This window comes from Galeopterus variegatus, unplaced genomic scaffold, assembly GCF_000696425.1.
Source record: "Galeopterus variegatus unplaced genomic scaffold, G_variegatus-3.0.2 Scaffold140, whole genome shotgun sequence".
Lineage (NCBI taxonomy): Eukaryota > Metazoa > Chordata > Mammalia > Dermoptera > Cynocephalidae > Galeopterus > Galeopterus variegatus.
The window spans coordinates 916156-926827 of NW_007726251.1; the positions used below are offsets into that span (position 1 = coordinate 916156).

Here is a 10672-nt window from a genome sequence, read left to right on the forward strand (position 1 = left end):
CGGCCCAAGACAATACAAATTTTTCCATGATCTTTTGGAAGTACCCTCATAGAGAGCTTTGATGAATTCAAAGTCAAGTCCTCGTTTGGTCGTCCCACGCCAAGAGATAACATCATCGCTGTGGGAAAACACGATCAACTCTACAGTGTGGTCTTTAAAATTATAATGTAACAAAAGGCAGACATTGAATGGAATGGTTCAGTAGTGAACTCATTTCATAGCAAAGGTGGACTTTGGAATGGAGACCCAAGCTGGCATTTTGTATTGTGTTTTCACATCAACGTCTGGGCCCGAGATCAGCCCAGCCCAGCCACTTTTCCCCGGACCCATAGCTGGTTCCTTTGCTTCCAGAATAACAAAGAGCATAGACTTCCAAGGCCCAGCTCTCTAGCAGCCTCCTTCTAGGAGCTAAAGTGAAGTCACACCTCCTGGGGAAATCAGCTGGAAGTCGAGCGCAGAATAGGTGACAGCAACCCGTAAAGGTTGCTGTCCAGGCTCCACAGGAGGGATCCTCTGCAACCTTGGCCTGCCAGCTATCGACCCTCCATCTACACCAGGCTTCAGGTGCCCCACTGGGATGCTTACCACCAGGGTTATTGCAATAGCCTTGGTACCCTTGGGGCCCAGTCCATGGTGGTTGAGGTTCAAGTAGGACTCCTCTATGTTCCGGATGAAGTAGGACACAGGCACTACGCCCACCAGTCTGCAGGCCTCCAGGTACAGCTCCTTCTGTCCAGTGGTGAAAAATTTCTCATTGTCTGCAGAGAAAAACAGAATGGAGTGGGGTTTGTCTCCCACCTTTGTCTTACCTCCTCTCTAGTGTCACGAACAAGTGACATTGGCTTCTGACAGAACCACCCTCCCTGCCAGCGGATCTGTCCCTGTGGGTATGTGCTCTAGAAGCCAACTCCAATCCAGGTCAGCCAGTGGTGGGAGAGGGAGACCCTAACTCCAGAAAGACCCAAATGGACGTCTCCCTTTGGGTAGGAGATGAGGCCCGTGGCTTTAAGCCCCAAGTTTTCCTGGGAGAAATGAGCAATGTGCCCTCACACCGCCTTCCCAGGTTGGCTGCATCCAGTGACAGATCATCAAGGACATGGAAAGGCCCAGCTCGGAGGTAGGGTCTGTGGGGCCTGATAGTCAGCCACCCAGTCCTCTTACCAGGTTCTTGACTTTGCCACAGGAAAGAATTCAAGGGCAGAGTCACAGTAGACAGTGAGAACAAATTAAATGCAACAGATGAGAAATACAGGTTCCACAGAGGGAGTGCAGCATAGCTCCAGAGACTGAGCAGGGACCACACCAAGTTCAACACAGAAACAAGTTCAGTACAGACATCAAGTCTAACACAAAAGCAAGAAAAACATACTTCAAGTTCATCCAAAGTGCAGGCTGGCTCAAGAGAGTGAGGCAGCCACTTGCTGAAAGTAAGTTTGATATAAAATAAAGTATACACACCTCAGCTGGAGAAGTGCAGAAGTGCCAGGCTGCCTCCAGGAAAGGGGGCAACAGCCCCGCCTTCCCCTGGGATTAGGCTTTTACAGTTTCTCCATGTAATGAATATCCAATTAAGGGGGTGGCTGCCAGTTAGGGGACATTGTCTTGCACACATGCTCAGTCAGTCTCTTCCTGGAGCATGTGCATTGGTCAGGCCCTATCACATGCACCAGCATATTCAAGAATGTTCTATGCTGTCTACTGAGCATGCCCAGCCACTAGATTTGTATAAGCCAGCCCCTTGTGTTCTTGTTTTCCCCCTCTTGGTGCTAAAAATAGGTCTAACTGGCAGCAGTAACCTTCCTCCAGGGGAGAGCCCAGAGGAGGGAGCCTGAGACCACAGGGAGTGGCAGGAAACCCAGAGGCCTGTCCTGAAACCTGAAGCCAGGGAAACTCAGCATCTCCTGGATCAACAACTCCGAAAGCCAAAAACAGTAGTCAAAAAGCTGATGACTTTTGATGGTTGAGAGGCTCTCCATTTTGGTTTTAGATTTACAACCAGTATTAAAATGTTGTGAGCCATGAATAAAGCTTTACTAAAAATTTAGAGAAGTACCAACTTAAAAAAGAAAGAAAGAAAGAAAAAAAGCCGAAGTAGGAAAGAGCAGGCTTCTCAAGAGGGAATCAATGCAAAATGGAAAGACTCAAATCAGTCAGAAACAAGCAAACTTGCAGATGAGTAGGCTTTCCTCTTTCAAAGACTTGCATGCCATTTTTCCTCACAAAAAGGACGGTCATCTCTGCTTTACCAGTGACAAATCTATCCCCAAATCATAGACAGCTGATCAGTGCTAACGCCAGCTAACAGAAGTGGGGACTCCACCTCTCCATTCCAACCCCTGGGGCACTTATTCCTCAGGCTTTAGACCAGCCTAGCCCATGGTCAGTGGGGGTCAGGCCTCTCTGGATTCTGGGTGCCCCACAGCTGTGTCCTCATTAGGCAAGGCCAGACTATGGCAGGGCTTCCTATAGCCAGCTGGCATCTAAGTCTGCATCAGTTTTTACTTTGGGTCCCAGGGCCTTTGGCCAATCCACACCAAGCATTTCTAAGGCTGACAATGAGAGCTTTGTTGATGAAAGGACAAGTCTACAGGGAAGCTGATTTTGCAAGCACAGCTACAAATTAGCCTTCTCTTTGGGATGGTTGTATAGTAGGGTTTCTCAGCCTCAGCACTATTGGCATCTTGTGTTGGATAACTCTCTTCTGTGACAAGCTGTCCTGTGCGTTGTATTTAGTATTAGTAAATTACTAAATACAGGGTATTTAGTAGGATCCCCGGCCTCTACCCACAAGATTCTAGTAGTACTCCCCTCCCCAGACCTCTCGTTTGCTAGATGTCCCCTGGGATGCAAAATTGCCTCTGGGTGAGAACTACCTTTGGAAAGCCAAACAGTGCAAGGTAAGTGAGCAAACCTGCTTCCGTCTCTCCCTCTTCTGCAGACTCTCACCCGGGCTCATTTCTTCTGCCCTCCTAGGAAGCCCTTCCTGCCCCACTCCCAGCATCTCAGCACCAGCTACAGAAGCACGAAGAGCTTTCATTCAGCACAGTTTTTGGTGCCAAATTCAGCCATTAAAGGTTCCCTCTGGCCAAAGCAGGGAACATCACCCTCAGTTTTGTCCTTGGGACGATTCTGCTGTTTGATGCTGAACCTTTCTAGCTGTATTCACTATGGTTCTATGTTAGAGGCAGCTTGCAGCATTGTTATGACTTGCTGGGGGCAGGGTGAGGGAGAATGACAGAGAAACAAGAGCCTGGGGGCACATCCTGCTTCTCTGTCGCCTCCCCCAACCACGAGAAATCAGGTGTTGAAAGCAACCTTAGTAACAGCCTTGAAGTGCACAAGAAGTCAGAAAAAGAGCAACCAGATGCCTGGGGGACAGCGGGGAGGAGGTCTGTAGGGAAAGGAGCAGTATGTTGAGAGTGGTGGGAGGTTTATGAGCTGACTATGTAGATAAGCGTCACATTTTGATTTGGCAGAGCAGCATCCCCTCCATCTGTGCTGCCTGTGGACCATAGCCCACCACCCAGCCGCAAGAGCACAGGAGGGGAAGGGCCACTGGGCTAGGCTCGGCCTGGGAAGTTAGAGTCTGGTGCCCTCACATGGGACCACAGTCATTTTCCTGTTGCTTCACAAATATTCTTTTTGGTACTTCCTTCCGTGGGGAAACTGGGAGGAAAAAGAGGGTGGAGGTGTTGTTTGTGATAACAGAGTCTTTGCTCTGGCTCAGCCCAGGCGTGCTTAGGTGCATTGAGGGAAAACACAGGGCTTTCACATGGGGGGTATAAGAACTCTAAGGTGAGTGTGGGAAAGTCCTGGGATGCACGATGGGTCACAGGAACACCCCAGGGTCCAGGAATACGGAATATAGAAGGCAGAGCTTCAGCGTGGGTCAAACATGGGATCAGCCATCATGGGCTTGACAAACTCCCGGTGGCCTTGGGCAACTCCCACAACGTCTTTAAGCCTCAGTTTCCTCTTCTGTAAACCATGGATAATAATGCCTTCCTCCTAGGGCTATTGTGAAGAGTACATAAGATGCCACATGTGGGAACATTTAGAAGACCAGAAACCCCCTGTTCATGATTGGTTCGGCTGTCAACAAGCTGACGTGTGGGCACTGCTCACCAAGCAGGCCACCAGTGTGGGCAGCCGCAGCTGCTGCCCTGGCCAGACTTGAGGAGGATGCAGGATAAAATTGAGCACAGGCATCCCTGCCACCTTCTCAGCAGGATTTCCCCCTGGGCAGAGCCACAGCTGACTCTGGAAAGGAGCTTCCAGAAACCAGATTTCTCCAACTTCCCACTCTCACCTTCAATCTCGAGGTCTGTTTCTGAATTCTCTGTGGCTGGTTTCTCTCTTTTGACAATTGTGGGGGCTTCGGCCTCACAGTAGAGGGTCTCGTCACTGTTCTGTGGTGCCAGCACGGTTTCAATCTCATCTGGAAGAAAAACTTATCTCCTTGATTCTGAAAACGAACCCCCCAGCCTCCAACCCCCAGCCCCTTGATTTCCCTGGGCCTCTGTTCCCTTCCTCTGCATCCCAGGTCCTGACTACAGCCTTTGTCCCCCAGCTTCACATGGTTCAAGGTCCCAAGCCCTGCCAAGGGGACCCCATTCTACAAGCCCTCCCTTCCCAACACAGTGCTTGTCACAGCTGAATTGTCCGTCCATGAGCTCTTATGACAAGCACTCCCTCATGTTCCCTGGAGATTAGCTGCTCCTGCTCCATTCCCTGTGTGGGGCCTGCCTTGGAGATCAGCTCCTTACTCCTACTTTTCCCTTCTTATTTCTTGGGGGTGGGGGTGGAGGTGGGAGGCAGGGCTCAGGGTCTGCTGTTACTCTTTCAGATGAAAGTATGCGTCCCGATGGTGCTGGGGAGGGCAGGGGCAGGGCAGCTGGCAACTTGGGGCAAATGTAAAGCAAAATGGACCAGGAGAAGTTCCAGGGAGCCAGAGAGAGAACTTGACTCCTAAGAATTTGACCTAGCATCTCTTCCTTCCAATATGGCATTGATTTTATGACCAAGAGGAAGGAGGACCTTTCTACTTGAGATGAAATGAACTGCTGTGATTAAATACATGTGTTTTGGTTTGATGAGATGGCTGGCGAGAGGAGCCGAGCTCCCTTCATACCTGTCCACTGTACTTGCTAGACATGGTTTGTCCACCACTGGGACGCTGCTCTGGGACCAACTATGGGCCACACACAAGGACCAGAGCTCAATCCTCCAGCATCAGCAGGACTCAATGTTTTGAGGAAGCCGGGCTGGGCCTCTGGGTGGCCCGTCAGAACTTAGCCAACCAACTGTTTGAGTGGGCTGTGTATTTGTGTCAGGGGCCCTGAGTTTTGACTACCCAAATTCTAGGATGGGTTTCCTCACAAGTCCATGCAGGTCTGTGTCTTTCTTAATCCTTGTATGTAGACCCAGGCCCCAGCATTTATTTCCCAGCCTGAAAGACAAGGTCTTTGTGATATGGGTTATGGGTAGCGGTGATCTGGCAATTAGAAGACATACAACAGGTTAGCTGCCAAACTGCTGGGTGCCCTTAGAAAAGTGATGAATTTCTGAGTCTTAATTTCCTCATCCAACAATTTAAGAATTCCATTCAATTAGTAGAATGCTGATAAATACTTAACTGGCTCTCCAGAAAAAAAATCCTGATTTATAAGGTTAGCCAATTCATGTGGTGTAAACATTTCCAACATGCTGATCTCAAACTACCAACATGACATAACCAGCCCATGAAATGAAAATTAAAGTTGGCTAGCACCAGTATAAGCCAGTTCCAGCACAGCACTGCATCCGACTCTCTCACTCTGCCAAGCCCTGAACCCAAGTCAATGTAACACATCATCCCAATTTAGAGGATCCCAGGCCAGGGGAGAAGTGGGCTCAGGGTCCGTGTGATCACTGGGTGTACATTGGGGCAGCCTGGAAGGGCCTGAGTGATGAGAGATGGGAGGGTGCCTTTTCACCTTGGGTCTCAGGCTCAACAGGGTCGCCATTGTCCATGGTGCCAGGACCTCTTGAGGGCTGCTGCCAGCTTCTTGCGACCTTTCAGCTGCTTCCCTAAGAAGCATGCGTGTCCATTCACCTCTGTCTCAAACTCTGTGTATTGCCCTTACATAGGCAAACCCCAGGGGAGCCTGTAGTTATCCTTCTGTACCAGCATGCCCTGGGGAGAGTGGGCTTTGAAGGGAAGGAGACATGCATGGATTTGACCCCAACTCTGTGTGGGAGAGGTGGCTACTTTCCCAGCTCATCAGGGAGAGTGGTACAGCTCTGTTCCTGGGAGCCCTGCCCGAAGGATGCCCACCCGCCTGCAACTTTGTGACTTAGGAGTCATGTTCATTTCATCTTTAACATTCCATGACCTCATGCAGTCATTGTGATCCACATGGGTGGACCTGGCAACAGCAGGTCTCCCGCCCTCTTGCAGCTCTGGCAGTCATCTTTTCTCATACGTTTGCTGGGGCCAAGCCCAGGCTTGGCTGTGAGTGCTCAGGTACTGTGAGGGGGCCTGTCAGTGGTGGTGTATTTCCCTCTGAGTCAGGACCAAACCCAAGCCCCTTAATCAGGTGACCGTGAAGAGCCGCCACCATGTTCTTCTCTCAAGGTGGCTGTGCTTCAGGTACGAAGTATTTCAGTGATGGGTGAAGTCAGTTTTCTTTTACCCAGTTCTTCCTTTTTTCTTTCCCCCTTGGGAGAGTATCCTCAACTTTGGAGCAGAAGATCAAAAGCAAAGCACAACAAACATATGTTCTACCACTATAGTTTGTTGCAGCCAAAGCATTGTTCAATCCGAACCCCTGGGCTGCCTAACTTGAAACCACTCAGCATCACTCCCATGCTTGGCTGTTTTCACATGTCTTGGAGTTGAAGTTCAATTGCAGTTTGCTGTCAAGAGAATCTGGAAGTGTGTTTGTTCCTTCTTGATAAGATTCCAGCACCTCAACGGTCAGGTCAGTGACTGGAGGGCTTGGGGATCAGACGAATGCTGAAGAGATATAAATTTGTGAAGGGAAAACATAGAACTATGGATCAAAAGAAATACGTACACCTGAGATGTTCCTTGTTCTTTCAGGCATTCATTCTGAAAAATACTTATTGAGCATCTACTGTATACAATGTACTGAGATAGGCACCATTGTGGGGAGGAGGTGCAGATATAAGACAAGGACCTTTCAAGGTATGTGTAATACAAGATAGAAATTGACAGGGCCATCTCTAGGGTAAGGGTCCTGGGCAGATTCCTTTGGCAGAGTTCCTATTCACAGAAACGATTTGAGTTGCCCTAAATCAATGTGGCAGCACCACTCTGGTGTGGCCATCTCTAGGGTAAGGGTCCTGGGCAGATTCCTTTGGCAGAGTTCCTATTCACAGAAACAATTTGAGTTGCCCTAAATCAATGTGGCAGCACCACTCTGGTGTTCCAATCTCATATGGTTCCTCAAAGGAAACACCAAACAAGCTGGGGGAGGGATCAACTCCTAGGTAGGCACGAGTCCTGGAGATCCTCAGCGCCTCTGTTGGGCCCCACACTGATACAGAGGATAAGAAAGCATCATTGAGGAGGAGAAAGAGGGGCCAAGGAGTATGTGGGTTCTGGTCTAGGCTCTGGGTGTTCTGCATGGACAGCACCATCCAGTCTCGGGTGAGTTAGAAAATTTGGAGGAAGGTGCTCCAAATGGCTACTAGACAGAGGCACCGCTAGCCTTGGTGTAGAGCATCACTGGACATTGAAAAGGGAAATGCCCTGGGAGTCCAGAGGAGGTGAGGTTTCTTCACGCTGGGCTCCAGACAAGTAGAGGCTGGGGAAAAAGCATTTCTGGGAGTGCAGAATGAAGGAAGGCAGCAAAGCCTATGGTGGGTTTGGGAGAGTGCAGGGTGTGAAGAGGGATAGAGAAAGGGGAGGTCATGAGGGCCAGAGCAACTTCAGGAATAGAGAGTCAAATGCAATTAAAAGGCAAAAGGGAGCCATTGAAGTTTTTTGAAGAGGAAAGTTGTATCATCAGAAATTTTCTTTAGAATGGTGGGGAGCAATATTTTTTGCGAAAGAGTCAATTCTGGAAAAATAAAAATGTTTAAGGACTATAATTTTTAAAATTTGTATCTTTTAAAAAATCATGACATATAATACCTTTTATATATATATATATATTATTTATTTAATTTTGTCAATTACTGTTACCCTTTTAAAAATTAACCTTTTTTATTTTGGAATAATTTTATTACAGAAGAGTTACAAATATAATACAGTTTCCATATACTATTCACTCAGCTTCCCTTTATGTTAACTTCTTATATAATCAATGAAAAATGATCAAGGGCTGGCTGGTTGCTCGGTCAGTAAAGCATGGTGCCAACAGCACCAGGGTCAAAGGTTTGGATCCCCGCACCAGCCAAAAATGATCAAAACTAAGAAATTAATATTGGTACAATGCTATTAACTAAACTACAGACCGTATTTATATCTTACCAGTTTTTTCAGTAATGTCCTTTATTTTGTTCCAAGATGCCATATTGTATTGTTTATCTTGGCTCTGTTGGTTTCCAATCTGTGAAATTTCCCTAGTCTTTCTTTGCCTTTCACGACCTTGACATTTTCAAAGAGTATTGGTCAGATATTTTGTAGAATGTTCCTCAATTTTGGTTTGTCTGATGTTTTGTCATGATTATTGGGAAGGGTACTATGGAATTGACATGCCCTTCTCAGTGCCTTCCAGGGATATATGATGTCAAAATGTATTGTATTGATCAACTGGTCAAGGCGGGGTCTACCAGCTTTTTCTACTGTAAAGCTACTATTTTTTCCTTTACAACTATAATTAATACATATTTGGGGAGTGATCCTTTAAGACTCTGCAAATATCCTATTTCTGCTTAAGCTTTTGCTCTTGAGCTTTAGCATCTATCAATGGATTTTTCCTCAATGATTATTACTGTGGTGTTCTAATGGTGATTTTCCATATCCACAATCCTTCTACATTTATTAATTGGAATTCTTCTGTAGAAAAGAGTTGTCCTTCCCCATTTATTTGTTCATTCAGTTTATATCAACAGGGTCTCAGGGATGTTTATTTTATTCTTTGGGTTACAATACAATAGTATCATTTATTTTGCACTTCAAGTTACAACTTTGGCCATTGGGAACTATTCAGGTTGGCTCCTGTGCCATTTTTTTTCCCTTTCCTTACTTTCTGGCATCATAGGAATTAATTACTTTTCTAAGGAGAATAGTAGTTTGAAATCCAGATCTGGGAGCAGGTGTGCCTATCTCTATTGGGTTGTCCCTGTTTCTAATCTTTGGGAAACAGAATTAGGAAATATACATTTGTGTGTATGCAAACCCATCTATAACACACATCTATATTTATTTCTATATCCATCTATATATACATTTTAAAAAGCTCTGAGTCTGGGCCGGCCCGGTGGCGCACTGGATAGTGCGCCGCTTGGGAAGCGTGGCGGCGCTCCCGCCCGAGGGTTCGGATCCCACATGCGGACCGGTTCCCGCTCACTGGCTGAGCGAGGTGCGGGCGCAGCACCGAGGGTTGCGATCCATTGCCGGTCACGAAAAAAGACAAAAAGGAAAAAAAAAAAAAAAGCTCTGAGTCTGTACCGATACCTCTGTCTCCAGTCCAGCACCTCAGGCCACCTCCTTTTCATGTGCATTTCTTTCTCCTGGCAAGAAACCCAGTGTCTCTCATTTTCTGCAGTATATCTGTTCATCTCCAGTATATATATATATGTAAAGTAGATTCAGAATTGCAAAATCATATTCCTGGAAACAAATTTACCAACTAGAGTACAGTGTTTATTAGTACATAGGTTTTTCGGTTTTGTTGTTGTTGTTTGTCCTTATAGCATCCAATCAAAATGTTTTATCCCCCAAAGTTCATTAGGTTAGCTCTTTTTTCCCATCCCCTTCCGTGTGGTTATTTGATTCATTTGTAATACAGTTAGATTTATTTGTCACAGTCTGCTTTTCCTCTTTCCCTCTACATCCTGGTTGATCTTATTTTAATTTACTTACAGTAAAATTCACTCTTTTTGGTGTATGGTTCTATAGGTTTGACAAATGCACAAAGTCATGTGTTCATCACCACAGTTCCATTCAAAAGACTTCCATCACCCTGAAAAGTCCCTCAGGCCACCTCTTAATGGTTAATCCCTGCCCCCACCTTAGCCCTTGACAACCACCGTTCTGTTTTCCATCCTTATGGTTTCACCTTTTCCAGATCATATAAATGAAATCAGGGAAGGTGTCATTTTGTGGGGGTCTGGGTTCTTTCACTTTGCAAGATGCATTTAAGATTCATCCATGTTGTCCATGAATTAAGTAACCCATGCATGAAGCAATAGTTTGTTCCTTTGTATGGCAGAGTCATGTTCTATTAAAAAGGGAAAATATAAAGATGTCTTTCAGCAGGCAAATGGACACTTGCTTATCCATTTGCCTGCTGAAAGACATCTTTATATTTTCCCTTTTTCTGGTGATTATGAATAAAGTGGCTATAAACACTCATATAGGGCCAGCCCGTGGCTCACTTGGTGCTGACAACACCAAGTCAAGGGTTAAGATCCCCTTACTGGTCATCTTTAAAAAAAGGTAAAAATTAGGAAAAAAAAAAAAAAACAAAAAAACACTCATATAGAGGTTTTTGTGTAA

At 46.4% G+C, this 10672-nt stretch overlaps 2 protein-coding genes across 2 annotated transcripts in view; one reads left to right on the forward strand and one right to left on the reverse strand.

Moving 5' to 3' along the window:
- Positions 1–6012, reverse strand: part of LRRC74 (leucine rich repeat containing 74) — a 43305-nt gene extending 37293 nt beyond the window's left edge. Inside the window, exons 1-3 of the mRNA XM_008590459.1 lie at positions 5976–6012; positions 4310–4438; positions 586–758 (exon numbers count right to left, since the gene is read on the reverse strand). Of these exons, the coding sequence (XP_008588681.1) occupies positions 586–758; positions 4310–4438; positions 5976–6012 (339 nt within the window). The remainder of the gene's footprint in view (positions 1–585; positions 759–4309; positions 4439–5975) is intronic.
- Positions 6013–6600: 588 nt separating this feature from the next.
- The window catches only part of ANGEL1 (angel homolog 1 (Drosophila)), a 41484-nt gene continuing 37412 nt past the window's right edge, over positions 6601–10672 (forward strand). Inside the window, exon 1 of the mRNA XM_008590466.1 lies at positions 6601–6631. Within this exon, the coding sequence (XP_008588688.1) occupies positions 6601–6631 (31 nt within the window). The remainder of the gene's footprint in view (positions 6632–10672) is intronic.